At 40.1% G+C, this 19,877-nt stretch overlaps 1 protein-coding gene across 1 annotated transcript in view; it reads right to left on the bottom strand.

Annotated features, from left to right (window-relative positions):
* usp10 (ubiquitin specific peptidase 10) overlaps positions 1-19,877 on the bottom strand; it is an 88,644-nt gene that overhangs the window by 31,676 nt on the left and 37,091 nt on the right. Inside the window, exons 6-11 of the mRNA XM_078544583.1 lie at positions 18,337-18,446; positions 17,267-17,322; positions 16,663-16,766; positions 13,197-13,296; positions 3,892-4,069; positions 2,457-2,622 (exon numbers count right to left, since the gene is read on the bottom strand). Of these exons, the coding sequence (XP_078400709.1) occupies positions 2,457-2,622; positions 3,892-4,069; positions 13,197-13,296; positions 16,663-16,766; positions 17,267-17,322; positions 18,337-18,446 (714 nt within the window). The remainder of the gene's footprint in view (positions 1-2,456; positions 2,623-3,891; positions 4,070-13,196; positions 13,297-16,662; positions 16,767-17,266; positions 17,323-18,336; positions 18,447-19,877) is intronic.

The following is a 19,877-nucleotide window of genomic DNA, read 5'->3' as shown; positions in this document are numbered from 1 at the left end:
TTCCAAGGCATCTACATCTTCTCTCAATTAGTCAGAATTCTTCCAACTAAACCTGAGTAATCGAGAGAGATGCAGCACTTCTACCAAAAGATAAATAAGAACCTGAAGGCTAATCAATAAAGCTGCTCTTACAACCATTCCTAATATTCAATCCAAATGGCAGTGTCTGAAACCCAACGGTAGAATGGTACCCTTTGGGTCAGGATAGCGTTATTACTTCCAGAGGGCCTTTGATACGGTGCCGCTCAAAAGATTAATACACAAAATAAGATCAAACAAACAGAGTATGGAGTAATATATTAGCTTGGATAGAAGATTGGCTAACCAACAGAAATCAGAGAGTCGGAATAAATGGGTCTTTTTCTGGATGGCAAGCTGTAACTAGTGGGGTGCCACAGGGTTCGGTCCTTGGGCCCCAACTATTTACAATCTATATTAATGACTTGGATTCAGGGATAGAAGGTACTACAGCTAAATTTGCAGATGATACCAAAATAGGTGGGAAAGTAAGTTGCAATGGAGAAATAAGAAATTTACTAATGGATTTGGACAGGTTAGGTGAATGGGCCAAAATTTGGCAGATGGAGTTTTAACGTGGATAAGGGTGAGGTTATCCATTTTGGTTGGAAGAATAAAAGGGCGACTTATTATTTAAATGGAGAGAAACCTCAGAATGTTTCAGTGCAGAGGGATCTGGGTGTCCTCGTGCATGAATTACTGAAAGCCAGTATGCAGGTACAGCAGGTAATAAGGAAGACAAATGGAATTTTGGCATTTAATGCTAAAGGAATAGAGTATAAAAATAGGGAAGTATTGTTGAAACTGTACTAGGCATTGGTGAGAGCGCACCTGGAGTACTGTGCACAGTTTTGGTCCCCTCACTTGAGGAAGGATGTATTTGCGTTGGAGACGGTTTAGAGGAGGTTCACTAGATTGCTTCCAGAGATGCGGGGCTTGTCTTATGAGGTGAGATTGAGCAGTTTAGGCCTATACTTGCTAGAGTTTAGAAGAATGAGAAGAGATCTAATTGAGGTATTTAAGATGCTAAAGGGGATATACAAAGTAGACGTGGAGAGAATGTTTCCCCTTGTGGGGCATTCTAGAACGAGGCGCCATAGTTTTAGGCTAAGGGGTGGTAGATTTAAATCAGAGATGAGGAGGAATCACTTTTCTCAAAGGGTCGTGAATCTGTGGAATTTACTACCTCAGTGTAGTGGATACCGGGACGCTGAATAAATTTAAGGAGGAGATAGACAGATTTTTAATTAGTAATGAATTGAAAGGTTATGGGGAGAGGGCGAGAAATTGGAGTTGAGGCCGAAATGAGATCAGTCATGATCGTATTGAATGGCGGGGCAGGCTCAAGAGACTGAATTGCCTACTTCTGCTCCTAGTTCTTGTTATAACTGGCAACACTAATTCATGATTATATGTTGATCTATAATATGCAAATTTTAATAATTATATGCTGAATGTTACTATGTTGCTTTATTGCTGACGTCTGAGGTCACATTAATTTAAGTGTTAGAATACAGATACCATTCTGATGGCACAACTTAATTTATTAATTCTGTTTCTCGCTCTACAGATGTCGTCCAGCCTGCTGATTATTTCCAGTATTTTCTGTTTTTAATTCTATAATTATACCCCATTATCAACAGTGGCCATGTAGCATCTCATTTCTGCAGTTTCCAGTTCCTCAGCCTAGAACAGAGAAATTCAAGTGCCAACCAACTTGACTTTTCTGCTTCCCAAAGCCACAAATTGTGTATTACTATTCAAATATCAAAGCACGAATGCAAGATATAGAATTAGAAATTGAAGTTCGCAGAATTCTCGGCTCACTCCTAAGGGAGAAATATGTTGTTCAAATCTGAAGAAAAACTTTCTTTCCAGAAGATTCTATTACTTAGGATTACAACCCAGGAAAGTGTTAAATCTGCAATAGTTAAGCATGATACGGGTAATTATTTTGCAAAAGTCTATTCCAGGGTTTCTAAATTAATCACTATTTTGAATTTCAGAAGGTACTCAAAAGGATAAATTAGTTTTTAGCAAGCTTAAACCCAACAATATCAGATGCCTCAAAGATCCATTGATTCAAAGCACTGTAATGAACAGGCCAAATCTGTGCCAAAAAACCCAAATGTTATGGCTTCTTATTAAAATGATCAAAACTGTAGATGTATTTACTTAGTGAGCATTTTAAATGCCAGCAATGTCACCATATGGTACAGGGAAGGCACATACACACTTTTTTTTATTCATTATGTGAAACAAATGCTTGTATTCTAACTCCTACAAGCTGGAGTAAAATGTAAAATATTTGTCTACAACACTAAGTTACAGGGCATACATGTAGAACTCTTAAAAAATGCAGTTTGAAATTTAATAGGTTTTACTTGTTGAGTAATTCCCATTTATATTTGGAATTCATTGTAATGAGAAATGTGTACCTCCTGCTTGGATTTAGTGGTATATCCCTGGACAGACTCCCTGGCCACCAAGCTTTCCAGAGCATCCTGCACTGTGCGGATCTTTTCAGATTGTATATCAAGCTGCAGTGAGAAGAACAGCTGGAGAGTAGCAGATTCCTTGGAACTTTGCTGGTAAACCACAGACCTGGAGGCAATGTAAAAAGCGAGCAGGTTTTGAAAGCTTTAGATATTAGTATATCTAATAACCTATCTATATACTTTTGTAGCCTCATGTCATCTTCATATCTTAATAACCTACCTATTTTTAAGCACATTTAGCAGATTTGGGATAATGCTAAATCTCTAAGCATAATTAGCAGATTTGGGATAATCACAGAATCTCAGTGCAGAAGAGGCTCTTCAGCCCATCGAGTCTGCTAAATCTGCTAATACTAAATCTCTTATAGTATAGCTTCACTCTAAACGCTGTAATTGCTTTTGACCTATATAACAAAATATACAATTAACCGCCACCTAACAAGCTCTTTAGAGGGATAAATTTGGTGCACCACATAGAATCATAAAGCACAGAAGTGCCTGCGCCGGCTCTTTGAAAGTAATCCAATTAATTCCATTTCACCATTCATTCCCCATAGCCGCGCAAATTTCTCCCCCCGTATTATGTAACACATTTTAGTCCACTGGTTGGCCCGAGAGCTCAAAAATAGAAGTTCATTGCCCATTTTCCTAATTTTGTTTTTTGCCAAGGGCTTATCCAACTCCAATTAAAATTGTTAATAGTGATGCCCTAGAAAAATTATTTCCTTTTAAAAATAATTCCAAACGGAGAAAAATATCAACTTTAGTAGGCTTCTTAGTTACAATTATTTTGAAAGAACCTGGTATAACTTGAATCTGGTGGAAAAACTAGCCCAATAGGAGGAAATTGTCATTATGAATGGCTCTACATTATGTAGGTCCTTGCTGAGGCAAAATCTGGCCACTCAGCTTTGTGTGTTTATATATTGGAGCACCGTAACTATATGGGTCATTTTTGACAGGCTTATTTCTGAACCACAGTACTGACCAATGTACTGACTTCCTCTGTTTTGGCGAACATCTAATCAAATAATAAAAAACTCCTGACTTTGCATACTAGTTCCTTTATTCAAAGGCTGACATTGCCATGTTAAATCAGATTATTTCCTACCAACCGGTGTTAAATGGTGACAGCAGCAATAAGTCAGCCCATAGAAAAGGTAAAAGTTGTTTAAAAACATTGCTTCTCAAATCCAAGCAAGCCAAATCAAGCGTCAGATAACAAAAAAGTTACTGTATTGTTGTACATGCACAAGTCACACAGAAACATTAAAAACATGAAAAAGTTCTATTAATTGTGGTAAGAGGGGTTTCTGTAACACAATTAGCTATACAGGTTATTCAATAATGAAAGTACATATGGATTATGCGCTACCTGATATGACCACCAAAGACATCAGTGATAGGGGTTCGAATGAAGTCAGATTGGCGGGTAACAGATGTTTTATTCCGGGGGCCTACTTGCTCCCATTCATCCTCACTACCTTCGCCTTGCTCCTCCAAGTCTTCTTCGGCTCCTTGTTGTAATTCAGGTCCATTTGAAACAGCACTTTCTGTAATAAGCATAAAAAAATTACTTCCTACCAGCTCTTTACTTATTGCAGTCCATATTGAAATACATTTGATAACAGCATTCCAATATATGGTTTCGGCACACTGTGGAAATAGAAGTAAGAAAAACATCTCCTTGCCTTGGTCATAAATACAGTCACGTGCACATTTGGTTTATCTCTGTAAAATACAGGTTTAGCTACACTAAAGTTTTTTAAAAATTGAATTAGTCATTTAAGTATAATAAAAGGTTGTCTGCTGCAATGTGGAGTAGTGTCTTCTGTAATGCATTGGCATTATTCTTGTATTTGCTTCCACACACACAAAGGATCCAGGCAGAACAAAAAAAAATCTGCTCTTCAAGCCTGCTCCACCATTTAATAAGATCATGGTTGAACAGATTGTAACCTCAACTCCATATTCTCGCCTTCCCCCGATAACCTTTCACTCTTGCTTATCAAGAATCTATACCTCTGCCTTAAAAATATTCAGACTCTGCTTCCACCGCACTTTGAGGGAGTCCCAAAGACTCTTAGTTCTCAGAAAAAAATTCTCCTCATCTCTGTTCTAAACGGGCTACCCCTCACTTTTAAAACAATGGCTCCTAGTACTAGATTCTCCCACAAGAGGAAACATCCACTCCACATCCACCCTGTCAAGACCCTTCAGGATCTTGTGTTTCAATCAAGTCACCTCATACTCTTCTGAACTCCAGCGGTTACAAACCTAGCCTGTCCAACCTTTCCTCATAAGACAACCCATAAGCAAACCTTCTCTGACCTGCTTCCAACACATTTACATCCTTCCTTAAATAAGTAGACCAATAGTGTACACAGTACTCCAGATGTGATCTCACCAATGCCCTGTATAACTGAAGTATAACCTCCCTATTTTTGTATTCAATTCTCCTTGCAATAAATAATAACATTCTATTAGTTTTCCTAATTACTTGCTGTACCTGCATATTAACCTTTTGCAATTCATTCACTAGGACACCTAGATCCCTCTGCATCTCGGAACTCTGCAATCTCTCACCATTTAGATAACATGCTTCTTTTTTTTATTCTTCCTGCCAAAATGCACAATTTCACACTTTCCCACATTATAATCCATTTGCCAGATCTTTGCTACCTCTGTGGCCTCATTTCATCTTCACATCTTAATAACCTACCTATCTTTAAGCATTTAGTTGAATGTCTATTCATAAATTTTGTATTCAGTGAAAGTTAAATTTTTTGCACAGTAGTTTCATGGCAGAACTTTAATTTGAAGGCATGTGTATATATATTTTGGCAGTTGCAAACTACTTTTCCACCCCAGTTTCAGTCAAGTATCATTATAAGCTTTTAAAAAGCCATAAAATAGACCAATGAACCCAAGAAATAGGAAGCGGCGGTGGCCATACGGTTGATCATGATTGATCCTCAATCACACCACCAATTTATAACCAAAAGTAGTTTTGTTACCGGGCTAGTAATCCAACAATACGATCGACTCTTAAATGCCCATTCAAATGGTCTAGCAAGCCACTCCCTTGTATCAAATCACTACAAAATATACAAAAATGACTGAAACTGACGGGTGATCCGTCCATTACTCTAGGCACCAGAAATGACAATGGCAAACCCAGCCCTGTCGACCCTGCAAAATACCACTTACTAACATCTGGGAGTTTGTGCCAAAATTGGGAGAGCCTGACATAGTAATACACTCAGAATCATACCGTACAATATCCCAGGCACAACCATCAATATTCCCGGGTACGCCCTGTCCCCCTGACAGAACAGACCCAACAGAGGTGGCACAATGGTATACAGTCGGGAAGGAGTTGCCCTGGGACCTCATGGCACCAGGTCAAACATGGGCATGGAAACCTCCCACTAATTACCACCCACCACATCCCCCTCAGCTGATGAATTAATACTCCTCCATGTTGATTACCACTTGGAGGAAACAATGAGGGCAGGTAGGGCGCAAAATGTACTCTGGGTGGGGGACTCGTCCATCACCAAGAGTGACTCAGCAACATCATTACTGGCCAAGGTGGCCGAGTCCTAAAGGGCATAGCTGCTAGGATGGGTGTGGGGGCAGGTGGTGAAGGAACCAAAAAAAGGGAAAAAAAGTTACTTGACCTCACCCATCTACATGTGGCAGATTCATCTGTTCATGACAGTATTGGCAGGAGTGACTACTGCACAGTCCTTGTAAAAAAGTAGCCCCATATTCACACTGAGGATGCCCTCCATCATTTGTGTGGCACTGCCACCATGCTAAATGGAATAGAGTTTGAACAGATCTATCAACTCAAAACTGGGCATCCATGAGGTGCTGTGGGCCATCAGCAGCAGCAGGACTGTATTCGACCACAATCTGTAATCTCAAGGCCCGACATATCCTCCACTCTAACATTACCATCAAACCAAGGGATCAACCCTGGTTCAGTGAAGAGTGCAGGAGGGCATGCCAGGAGCTGCACCAGGCATACCTAAAACTGAGGTATCAACCTGGTGAAGCTATAACACAGGACTACTCGCATGCCAAACAGCATAAGCAGCATGCGATAGACAGAGCTAAGCAACACCTTAACTAAGAGATCAGATCTAAGCTCTGCAATCCTGCCACATTCACTAATCAATGGTGGTGGACAATTAAACAACTCACTGGAGAAGAAGGCTCCACAGATAGCCCCATTCCTCAATGATGGAGGAGCCCAGCACATCAGTGCAAAAAGCAAGATGAAGCACTTGCAACAATCTTCAGCCAGAATTACCAAATAGAGATCCATCTTGGCCTCCACCTCAGGTCACCAGCATCACAGATGCCAGTCTTCAGCTAATTCAATTCACTCCACGTAATATCAAAAAACTGCTGAAGGCACTGGATACTACAAAGACAATGGGCGTGACACCATTTCAGCAATAGTAGTTAAGACTTGTGCTCCAGAACTAGCTGTGCCCTTAGCCAAGCTATTCCAGTACAGCTACTACACACTGGCATCTACCCAACAATGTAGAAAACTGCTCAGGTATATACTGTTTACAATAAACAGGGCAAATCCAACCTGGCCAATTACCGCCCTCAGTCTATTCTCCATCATCAGCAAAATGATGGAAAGGGTCGCCAACGGTGCTATCAAGCGGCACTTACTCAGGAATAAGCTGCTCACTGTCACTCAATTTGGGTTCTGCCAGGGCCACTTAGCTCCTGACCTTTATATAGCCTGAGTCAAACATGCACAAAAGAGCAGCATGTGATAGAGTGTAGCATCAAGGAGCCCTAGCAAAACTGGATTCAATGGGAATCGGGGGATAACTCTACTGGTTGGAGTCATACCTAACACACAGGGTGATGGCTGTGGTTGTTGGCAGTCAATCATCTCAGCCCTGGGGCATCACTGCAGGAGTTCCTCAGGGTAGTGTCCTAGACCCAACCATCCTCAGCTGCTTCATCAATGGCCTTTCCTCCAACATAAGGTCAGAAGTGGGGATGCTTGCTGATGACTGCAAAATGTTCAGCACCATTCACGATTCCTCAGATACTGAAGCAGACATTGCCCATATGCAGCAAGGCCTGGACAACATTCAGGCGTGGGCTGATAAGTGGCAAGTAACATTCCCGCCACACAAGTGGCAAGCAATAACAATTTCCAACAAGAAAGAATCCAACCACGCCCCCTTGACATTCAAATGGCATTACCAACACTGAATCCCCCACCATCAACATTCTGGGGAGTTACCATTGACCAGAAACTGAATTGTACCAGCCATATAAACACTCCGGCTGCAAGAGCAAATCAGGGGCTGGGAATTCTGAGGTGAGTAACTCACCACCTGACTCCCAAAGCCTAGTGACCATCTACACGATACAAGTCAGGATGGTGATGGAATACTCTCCAATTGCCCAGATGAGTGCAGCTCCAACGACACTCAAGCACCTCAACACCATCCAGGGAAAAGCAGCCAGCTTGACTGGCACCCCATCCACCACCTTCAACATCCACTCCCTCAGTGACTCACAGTGGCAGCACTGTGTACCATTGACAAGATGCACTGGAGCAACTCACCAAGGCTCCTTCAACAGCACCTTCCAAACCACCAACCTTTACCAACTAGAAGGACACGGGCAGCAGACACACGGGGACACCACCACCTTCAAGTTCCCCTCCAAGTCGCACATCATCCTGACTTGGAACTATATCTCTGTTCCATCACTGTCGCTGGGTCAAAATTCTGGAACTCCCTCTCTGCACTGTGGGTGTACCTACACCACATGGACTGCAGCAGTTCAAGGCGGCAACTCACCACCACCTTCTCAAGAGCAATTAGGGACAGGCAATAAAAATGCTGGCCTAGCCAGTGACGCCCAGGGTCCTGTGAAAGAATTTTAAAATCCAGAGGCTTGCATTAATGATCCAGAGTCATGAGTTCAAATTCCATCATGGCAGTTGCACAATTTAAATTCAGTTAATGAAATAAATCTGGAATTAAAAAACTAACATAAGTAATGACAATCATGAAACTACTCAATAGCAAAAATCCATCAGCTTCACTAATGTCCTTCAGGAAAAGGAATCGTCTTTACCTGGTCTCGCTTACATGTGACCAAGACCCAAAGGAATATGGTTGACTCTTAACTGTCGCCGGAAAGAACCTAGCAAGTCACTCGGTTATATCAAATTACTACACGTATTAAGAATAAAACCAAATGGAACACCTAGAATCAACCTAAGCACTGAATACGACTAAGGTATACTAAGCCTAGTTCACCCTGCAAAGACCTCCTCACTAAACATCTGATGCCATAATTCTGGCAAAATTGGAAGAACTGTCCCATGGACTAGTAAAACAACAGTCTGATATAATCATTCTGATAGAATCAAATCTTTCATCTATCTTTCCCAGCTTTTCCATCAATGTCCCTGCCCCATCAGTAGGACAGTTCCATCGGTGGTGGTGGCGGTATAATGGCCCACAAGAGGGAGTGTGTGGCCCTGGGGATCCCCAACATTGGCTCTGGGCCCCATGAAGACTCAAGACATCAGATAAAACACAGGCAAAGAAACCTTCTGTTAATTACCACCTACTATCCTCCCTCAGCTGTAGTACTCATTACCAGCTGACCATTTGGAAGAAGTAATGAGAATAGCAAGAGCACAGCATGTAGGAGTAGGGGAACCTCAATGCCCAGCACCAAGAGTGGTTCAGCACCACTCCATTGGCTAAAGTCCTGGAAGGACTCGGCTACCTGGCAGCAGTTGGCGAGAACACCATTGAGGAAAAATCGTAATTGATCTCGTCTGCAGCAATCTACTTGTCGCAGGTACAGTCCATGAGAGACTGCAGACTGAGAGTGACTGCCCTTGAGATCAAGGTAGCATTTGAGTTAGAGCCTTTGAAAAATTGAAGTCAGTGGTTGGAACTCATACCTAGCACAAAGGAAAATGATTGTGGTCATTGGAGGTCAATCTCCAGCTGGGTATTATAGAATGAGTAACTCACCCTCTGACTCTCCAAAGCCTTTCCATCAACTACAAGGCACATGTCAGGAGCATAATGGAATACTCTCCACTTAGCTGGATGAGTGCAGCTCCAACAACACTCAGGATATGCAGCTTGCTTGACACTCCATCCACTAAACATTCATTCCCTCCACCACTATGCACCATCTACAAAGTAGACTACAGAAACTTGCCAAAGATTCTTTGACAGCACCTCCAAAGCCTGTGGACTGCATGAGAACATCATCACCTGCAAGTTCACCAAGTTACACCCTCCTGATTTGAAAATATACTGTTCATTCGTTGTCACTGGGTCAAAATCCTGAAACCAACATATCCAGCAGCACTGTGGGTGTTCCTTCACATGGAATACAGCAGTTCAAGGCAGCAGCTCACCACCACCTTCTTGAGGCAAATTAGGAAGGCATAATAAATGCCGCCCTTGCCAACGAACCCATATCCCAAGAGCGAACAAAAGAAAAAAAATTGTGATTTTCTGACTTAGTGAGTCTGCAGGAAGGCTTGATATCTGGGGACTTGAGACTGTCCATAATCCTTTACAGCAGTAGGCAGTCAGATACCTGATAGTCATTCACCTTCATTTTCCAAAGCTCCTCAAAAAAGGTGGACCCACCATCAGAAGCCGAGGGGAAGATGAAAATGGGAGGGTTGTGGGTGGAACGAGGAGGAGCTGCCAACAGTCACTAAAAGAGTGTATGCATATGGCCTGGCTGGAAAGGATGGTCAATCTTGGAACCCACATGCTTTACTTGATTCAGGTGGTCGGTGACATCAATTCATGCAAGTCAGAGTGAGCTGCAGCTGGATTTGTGGGAAGAAAGGGCTTGTTCAAATGGGCAATTCTTTATTCATCATCCATAGCAGTGAAGAACCGCCCTACCCAGAGAAAAGAACTGTTCAAACATTCAAACCCAAGAATAGAGCAGTTTGTCCATCATTATGGTTGCTAGGTAAGGAACTCTCCATTCCACAAAAGCATTTTCATTCACAAAACCTACTTCCACGTCACACTGACCTGTATATCCAATGCTTGATGTCAGACATGGGCTTGGTGCATTAAAAGCTGTCTGTAGTTTGCAACTGGTGAGTGTCCATGGTTTAAGAGAGCTTCTTCTATATTTTACCATGCAAGTTCTTTAAGTCTCTCAATAAGTATTTGGTTTTTGGGAGCTCTGTATATGCCAGTTGCACTGTACCTTACACAACCACCAACTAAAATGAGGATCTAGGTAACTTATCTCATTTATTGCTTTCAAACTAACTATTTACACAAATATTACTGTTCACACTTCAAAAGTATTGAATGGCTGTGGAACACTTTGGGATTACCCAAGTACATGATAGGGCAGTACATAAATTTAAGTTCATTCATTCTTTCAATACATTCTGCACAAACCAAACTCCACCGCCATTTTAGGCCTAGGTAATAAATTTAAGGTAAAACATGAAAGCTCTGATGTTGGGGTGATTAGTCACAAACTGACATCACAGAATTGATCAAATGTATTAAGGATAAACAGGCTTAAAAAAATGCACATTCAAATCAATACAAATTCAGGATTAGTCTAACTGATTCTGTATAATACAACGCATGCAAATATTGCACATTACAAATTTCGCTAAGTAACTATACTTAATTTTGGAAGTATCGCCACTTTTTTTTTAAGGTAGCCCTATATCCCTGGTTAGTTTCAGCATTATTCCATGATGTGGATGACTAGGAATACCAAAAATACTCTATAGCTTGCCTTTGAATGTTATCATACAGGATTAAATTTGTAATTGAAAAGAAAATTATAGACGTTTCAACTGAAGTGTTATAGATTAGATGCACTAATCATACAGTATTATAAAACATTTGGATTCAAGGGTTTTCTGATTACAATCTAATGCCCTAAGAAACTACCATATATAGTGTAAAAATCGACCTCATGTAAATGTTGACCCCATGACGTATAGCCTTAAATGTAATTTTTCACACATCTCAAAAATCGACTTTAGAATTTCAGGGATTAAACATTGTGATTATCGATTACTTACCCGTAATTACTACGGTTTATTAATTTTAAGGTACACGCGGAAATTTCCCTCTGCAAACTCCCGCAACAATCTCCCAGCCATTAGACAAAACTAAAGGCTCACCACATGATCTAACATGATGCCTTGATTAAAGAACAAGCGTGCAGCCTAATTTAAACTGCATAAAAAAGTGGGAGAATGGGTTAACGAGCACTGGCAAAAGAGTCATATCACCCATGGAGCCATCCAACTCTATGCCCTCAGAGAAGCTAAGAAAGATGGTATTTCAGAATTCAAGGCCAGTGCCAGATAGCACACAAGATTCATGAAAAGACATGATTTAGTACTCTGTCAGAAAATGCAAATTTCACAATAGCTGCCACCTGACCTCGACAATAAAACCATAAATTTCCACTACTGTGTCATCTGCCGTCAAGAGGAGAATACATGTTGATTGGTCTGAGCTGGATATATGGATGAAACACCAATGAACTTCTGCAAGCCAGCAAACAAAACTGTTACCAAGACTGGTGGGAAAAATCGTCCTTGTAAAGAACAACTGGCCATGAGAAGGCATGGTTCAGTGGTTCCTTCTTTTTGGCTGTTGGCACAAAATTAAAGCCAATGGTGATTCAAATGCAAAGCTCTCCCAAAGAGAAATTTCAGAAAAGCGTCGTCATCCACATTCACAAGAAAGACTGGATGGGTGAACGCGGTTACAAGAAATGGATCAAAGAAGAAGTGTGAAATTTGAGGCCAGGAGGCCCATGCGAAGAAAAAGGTTTGCTCATCTGGGACATATTCAAATCCCACCTTGTTGTCCATGATGCGAGATCAACCAACACCAACGTGGCAGTTATCCCCGTCAGTCTTAAGAGTGCTGTTCACCCCTTGGATGTGTATAAATAAACCTCTCGAGGAAAGTATCCGTTTCAGATGTTGGAAGGCAAGAAAACATTCACTAAAGGTGGAAATATGCCAACACCTTCATAAGCAACATTGTGCCAATGGGTCTTAGATGCATGGAATGTACTTGATCTCAATATTGTCAAAAAATAATTTGTAAAATGTGGAGTATCGAATATGTTGGACGGTACCGAGGACCATAACTTGTAGAATGATGATGCCAAAGTTACCGGTACCAGCAATGATGGTGATGATGATGAAGATAAAGAAGATCCATATGATGTTATACACACCCAGGCTACCTGGGACAAATTGCTCAGTGATTCAGATAGCAATCAGAGTCACTTTGAATGATGTCAATGTGAAGTATAGTTAATTCATTATGGTATTTTTTATATTGTGGAGGAAATGTAGTTTTTAATGCTATAAAATAAATGTTAGAGAATTAACATGAATTCTTATAGTGTTGTTGATTTTTACTTTATTCCATTGCAACAGTCAAAAACGGACCCAAATCAAGCACGCATATCAATCCTTCAAAAATCTTACCCATGTTAAAGTCAATTCATGACTTTTGGCCTAAAAAGTTGGTTTCAAAAATTCAACTTTTCACATTTCAGGAATTCAACTAAACACATTTCAGGAAACTACTTGCAAAATTCTGGGGTCAAAGAAAGATCACTTACTTTCATCCTGAGGAGTAATCAGTTTCTTGAGTGCCAACATTTCCTCATGAAGGCCATTTAAAATGAAGCCCAGATATTCCTCTGCATCTTCTTGCCTGCCCTAAGTAAGAAAATATGACCCATTAATTAAAACATACGTTTAAAAAATACAAGCTGAAAAAGAAACTAGTGATAGAAAGTTTCAGCAGGAAAAATAACACTTGCCTTATTATAGAATCTTATTCAATTTTTCAGAACACCTCAAAGCTTTTCAATCCAATGAATTATTTTGCTTTCTGAAATAATCACACATGTGGATAAATGCAGCAGCCAATTTGCACAAATTCCCACAAACAGCAAGTGACATGAATGGCCAAATTAAGTTTTTTGTGCTGTTAATGAGCAAGGAATTCAGGGAGGACACTAGGACAACATCCTGCTCCAATTCAAGTTTGTGGCACAAGATCTTTACCAATCACATGGGCCACAGGAAGAGAGATAGAGCCTCGGTTTAACCTCTCATCCAGCACCTTCTCATTACTGCACTAGATGGTCAACTCAGATTAAGTCCTCAAGTCCTGGAGTGATCCTTGAACCAACAATGTTCTAATTCAAAGACATGTACCAACTCAGGAAATACATTTTTTAAAGCCACTTTGGTGACAGAATATAATGATGAACATAAAAAAAAGCTTAACTGTACAGGATATTTGTAATAGAGTCATAAGCATCATTACAGCAATTCAACCCATCAAGCTCATGCCCACTCTCTGCAGCATAATTCAGTCAATCCCAATACAATAAACGGTTTTGTCAAAGAAAAGTCTTCGAACCATTGGTTTCAGAGTCAACTTGCTAAAATTAACAATCCTGCCCAGAATACAATCAACCATTTCCCTCATATGGGAAAAGACATGTTGCCAGAGCACTGGGCAAAGCAGGCTGCAGTTAGTGTAACCATTCCTGAAACTGCTTTCTTAAGTAAAACCTGATCAAAACAACTATAGCAACTGTTGGAGAGCTTACACAAAGGACTTAGCTGCAACTGCAGCACCATTGCTAAAGAAATTGACTGATGTAAGAAAGGCGGCTTTTGGTTGAAGCAAGAAATATTAGAGTCAGAGAATATGCTTCATGTGAGGGACACTTTTTTTTTTAAAGGAGGAATCTTAAAAGTGTCTTCTTTGAAGGAATAACTAGACTTCTTTGAAATCCATCAGTGTACCGTCAAAACATTTATTCACAACACATTGCAGATTGAAACTCAAGAATAAAATGCGTCCATAATCTCACCTTCAAGTAAAACAGTTAAGAGTACAAGCCCCTCCCAGACACATGAGCACATAATCTAGGCTGACACCTGGGGGAGTGGCATCTTTCAGATGAGAGAGTAAACTGAGGCTCAGTCTGCCCCGACACGTGGATGCGAAAGATACCATGGCACAATTCGAAGAGCAACAGGGAAATTCTATCAATGTCTTGTACAACATTTATTGCTCAACCAACATAACTAGAACACATCAGAATATATCTTGCTGATAATTGTGGGATCTTGCTGTGCATAAATTTGCTGCTGCCTTTCCCTACATTACAAATGACTATGCTTAAAAAGTACTTAATTGGATGTGAAGCACTTTGGAACATGTTAAGACATGAAAAGTGCTATATAAATGCAAATATTCTCTATACAATTTGCAATGCAGCAGTCATGAAGGGCCTGAAATAACTGACAAACACTAAATCTATTCCACCATACTGTAAATGAAACTAATGGAAAAAGAATGAGAGCAAGTAATGGCAAGTGGGAAATTTCCTCAAGCTTGAAAAAGTATTCTCTCTGATGAGTTGTATTTTTCATACTGGCAAGAATAATCAGCTCTGAAGATACAATTTTGGCTACTGACACTATGTAACAAACTCCTGAAATTATAGCTAATCTTGTATCAGGAGCCTGAAATATCTATATAAAGGGATAAGATAAAATGCCTTGGTGTGTTTTGAAAAACGAGGCATAATAACACTTGCATCTTCTTGGAATCTGGTAGAAAAGTTGATAAGGTCATGGCAAATTTATCCTGCTGATCTTTCTTTATCAAATTTATAGGAAATCAACTAAAAGTCATTAAATAATAGAGGCATGAGGGCCAATGCTACTTAGCTACCACAAGCCTAACTGGAGCCACAATGGAGGAACTCAACCTTATTCCAAATTTTCATTTGCAGAACTCTTTCAAGAAATATTATGGTCACTGACATGAAGCTGGAAAGTTGTTGGGTGGGTATAATATAAATAAACCTGCACTGTATAAAAAGAGTGCCCATAACTGATTTGCAGATTAGTCCATTGTCCAATCACAAATTTAACCCATGTGCACACCAGGTTTTTACCATTTTTTTTTTTGGCATTTTCTCTTCCATGTAATTGGTTCAATCATTGACAGCTGATTACTTATGGAAAAGGAGGCGAGATGAAAAACATCTATCAAATAATTCCAAAAAGGCTACAAATACACTTCCAATTTTAGGCTAAGTGTTAGTGGATAGACTAACAGATACCACAAGACATTTGCTTCTTGCAGTGCAAGGGAATTGTGGAGTCAATTGCACATGGTGGCACAGTGATGTACAATGTTGGAGTTCCAACAACTGCATTGTGAAGATGATACAAAATGTCCATGATTCCCAGCCAGGGGTGGGGTGGGGGGGTGAAGGGGCCGGGGAAGTGATAAGGAGAAGGGGTGGAGAAATCCCCAATCTCAATAAGGTGGAGTCACTGGGCGATTTCTCTAAAAAAAAAAAACAGGAAGCTTAGAGGGCCATCACTCTCATTCACCTAATAGCTGACTATGCACCAGCAATTGTAGAGTGATTGGGAGCCAGGTCTCCAGTACTCCTAAATCAGGAAAAGCAATTTCAATATATAGAAACTTGGGGCGGGAAAAATTTAAAAGTTCAGTTGCAGACAAACAGTCGAAAACAACTAATGATTATTAAAAAATACCTTTCATCATCACAGGAAGAGCATGGCTCGGTGACAACTCTCCTCTGTGAGGAAGGGCACGGCCTCTCTTCAGCACCTCCCACTTTGGTACGAGAGAGATCGGAACAACTCAGGTGTGGGGGGAGGAGAGAGAAGAGGAGAAGTCACGGGCATAAACTCACATCCCAATCCATGGCACCATGCACTGCGCCACCAATAACTTTTTCATTTTAAGTTCCACTTTGACATACAGGATTTTACCATTATGAATTACAAAAATGATAAAACCAATCTGGATTGTTAATGAGCACAAGGGTCTTACATAATTCAACTTAACTTTTGTTTACAGTTTCACTGCAGCATTGCATATTCAAACTGCAACAGAACAAAAGCAGTGGTACTAAAAGGGCTTGATGGGTGTCAATATTATTAAAACTCCAAAACACCATTTGGGATTAAGAAAAAAAATTACAATATACTCCAGGGAAAACAATACACCAAACTTACCTTCTCAGATAAACTTGACTTGATAACCGTCAGCACTCTGTAAATGTAGGTTGGTTCGAAAGGAATTCCAGCGCGAATATCTTTAACAGTTTTATCACCAGTACCTTACATAATTATGAAAAATTATAAAAAGAGATTCTAGTAAAATGCAGAAATAAAGCATTTACACAGCAACATGAATTACTTTTAGTCATGAAGATTTTCTGCTTTTCATTTTTAAAGTATATTATAAATACCAAAAATGAAAAATTAACTAATGTGTAGTTGGGCATTTCAGAATCAAACAAATGGTAGTAACTTCCTCAGAGTGACAATCAGCATCAGAATGCCGCCACTCTGTGCACAATTTTGTACTTCTGAGCAACTGGCATGCAAACCCTTACCTATGAAATTCCAAGAGGGATTCCCCAGCACAACTTTGGGATTTTCCCCCAACACAACTTCAGGATATTCCCCCGCCCCTCCCAAATTCGATGCTGGAGAGCTTGGAAGTCACGGCCCTATGTGTTATTTTAATAACATTTTAAATAAAATGGAGTTGACAGAAGCCTTTATTAGCACAAAGAAACTAAGATATATGGGCTGTGTTACCTAAATTACATACCTGGTTTTGGCTTGGAGGGTACTGGCATAGTACTGAACTCATTCATCAGTCGAACGCTATTTAATTAACAAAATAGAACAACGTTCAGTTTAGAGAACATTTTTTTCCAAAGTTTTTAATGTGTTTATTCTTTTATCAAAATATAAATAAACTAAGCTAAAAATTCTTAGAAAGCAATCATATAAGGCATACCACAATATGAACATTTACAAATTCTATCTGACCTACTTTACTTTTAAATTTATATAAACGTGAGCAGACCTGACCATATAACTGACTAAAGCACTGTTCAAAACATTTTTTTTATTCATTCATGGGATGTGGATGGCAATGGCTAAGCCAGCATTTATTGCCTATCCTAATTGCCCTTGAGAGGGTGGTGGTGAGCTGCCTTCTTGAACCGCTGCAGTCCATGTGGTGTAGGTACACCCAGTGCTGTTAAGAAGGGAGTTCCAGGATTTTGAACCAGTGACAGTGAAGGAACAGCAATATAATTCCAAGTCAGGATGGTGAGTGGCTTGGAAGGGAACTTCCAGGTGGTGGTGTTCCCATGCATCTGCTGCCCTTATCCTTCTAGATGGTACTGGTCATGGGTTTGGAAGATGCTGTCTAAGTAACCTTGGTGAGTTCCTGTAGTGCATCTTGTAGATGGTACTGCTGCCACTGGGGGGGGGGGGGGGGGGGGGGGGGGGTGAATGTTTGTGGATAGGGTGTCAATCAAGTGGGTTGCTTTGTCCTGGTTGGTGTCATGCTTCTTCAGTGTTGTTGGTGCTGCACTCATCCAGGCAAGTGGAGAGTATTCCATCACACTCCTGACTTCTTACTTATGCCTTGTAGATGGTGGGCAGGCTTTGCGGAGTCAGGTTAATTCCGATAATGAACGAGAATCCTCCATGCTAAATAGCTATGTGACCCCGAGCGGTCCGTATGCAACTTCTTAAGAGAGACAAGTGGCGAACAGCCACAAGATCGAGCAAAAGCAGGCCTGTGATGTCCTTAGATGCCCGGGGCTGCACGTGCACTACACTGAAAACATTTCAAGTACATGTATAAACATATGTAATACATACAAGCTGTCAATCATTGGTGTAGAACTGCGAGGTCTTTGTGTCTCATTATATATCGGAATAGACTTCATCAGATGATACATGGGTGGGCATGCAACCAAAGCTTGCAAAGTCTATGTTATATTAGTTAAGGAGATAATAGCTCCCTTTGATTTGCAATGGACCTACAAACACAGTATTTGAAGCCAAGCAGTGGAAGCAACAGAAACATATTTACATATATTTACAAATATTACATACTTCAAAATATTTTTTTTAAATTCTGATGGATTTAAAACCATACAAAACAAGGGTCTGTAAATGACTTGTCTGTTTTCTTCATATACAGATATAGTACCTCAAATCCAACACCCTCAGACTGAGGCCGTGCTGGATTTCGGATATTGCCGATTTGGGGTGGGGCAGTTTGGACTATGGCAGTTCAGGTCAAGCCAGGTTGGGTGGGGTCAAGGGTCGCTTGGGGCGTGGGATAGAGCAGCGCTCAAAACGATGAAGCTGTTAACTAGTCTGAAGCCACACTGCACCAATGCGACATCTAGCTGAATTGTCGAGGTAAGTTTTTTTTTACTTTTACACAATTAAAATTGATGCATGGAATATTATAAAAATACCTGGGTTTTCGGGTAGCCGCACTTGAGGTACTCTACCTATACTACACATTAATACGTAATTTTAATTTTCGTTAAATGCAGTGATGTCCTATTATTTGATTGGAGAATAGCATGTTCCACATGTATTTTCAATTTTGTACAGTGTGATTAAGATTGATGTTGTGAAAAAATAAGTACAGTAAAACAATCAGCAGTAAAATAATTTTAGTTCTTTAGAATATACCTCTATATTGGTAATTCCCATTCATCAACTACTGCTCATCACAATCTGATTAATCTGATTAACAGAAGGCACCAGCTGGCACTTTCTGTAGCTGTAATTACCAGTTAAAAATAAGAGTAAAAATGCTCCAAAGATTACTTATAAACATCTACTGTGGTAATATCAGATTAAAATGGGTGAAGAAACAGGAGGAAGTTATGCTGTTGCAATTTGCTTCCCATATCACCTGCACAGAAATTATTACAACGCAACATAAATCCCAAATTTATTCAGCTTGTTTAAAGCTAAATGAAGCTCCTTTTTACTCTTATTTTTAACCGGTAAGTACAGCTACAGAAAGTGCCAGCTGGTGCCTTCTGTTAATCAGATTAATTAATCAGATTGTGATGAGCTGTAGTTGATGAATGGGAATTACCAATATAGAGGTACCATTCTAAAGAACTAAAATTATTTTACTGCAGATTGTTTAACTGTATTCATTTTTTCATAACTTCAATCTTAATTTGCTATATTTTGATGGAGTCGGACAGGTTGACAAACCCCATTTCATGAAATAAACAAGGGCAAAGTTTGCCTGGAAATGTAAACAAGTAAACAAAATTTGGAAAATATCTCTAAATTTTGCTAATTTACACTTAAGCTGGGTAATAAGTGCTAATTGTATGCTTATTATTTCAAATACTGCATACTGTAACTCAACTAAAGTTCCT

The sequence above is a fragment of the Cetorhinus maximus genome, chromosome 6, assembly GCF_964194155.1.
Source record: "Cetorhinus maximus chromosome 6, sCetMax3.hap1.1, whole genome shotgun sequence".
Lineage (NCBI taxonomy): Eukaryota > Metazoa > Chordata > Chondrichthyes > Lamniformes > Cetorhinidae > Cetorhinus > Cetorhinus maximus.
Note: the sequence above shows the minus strand (reverse complement) of the source record. Positions and strands in the feature narration are given on the sequence as shown.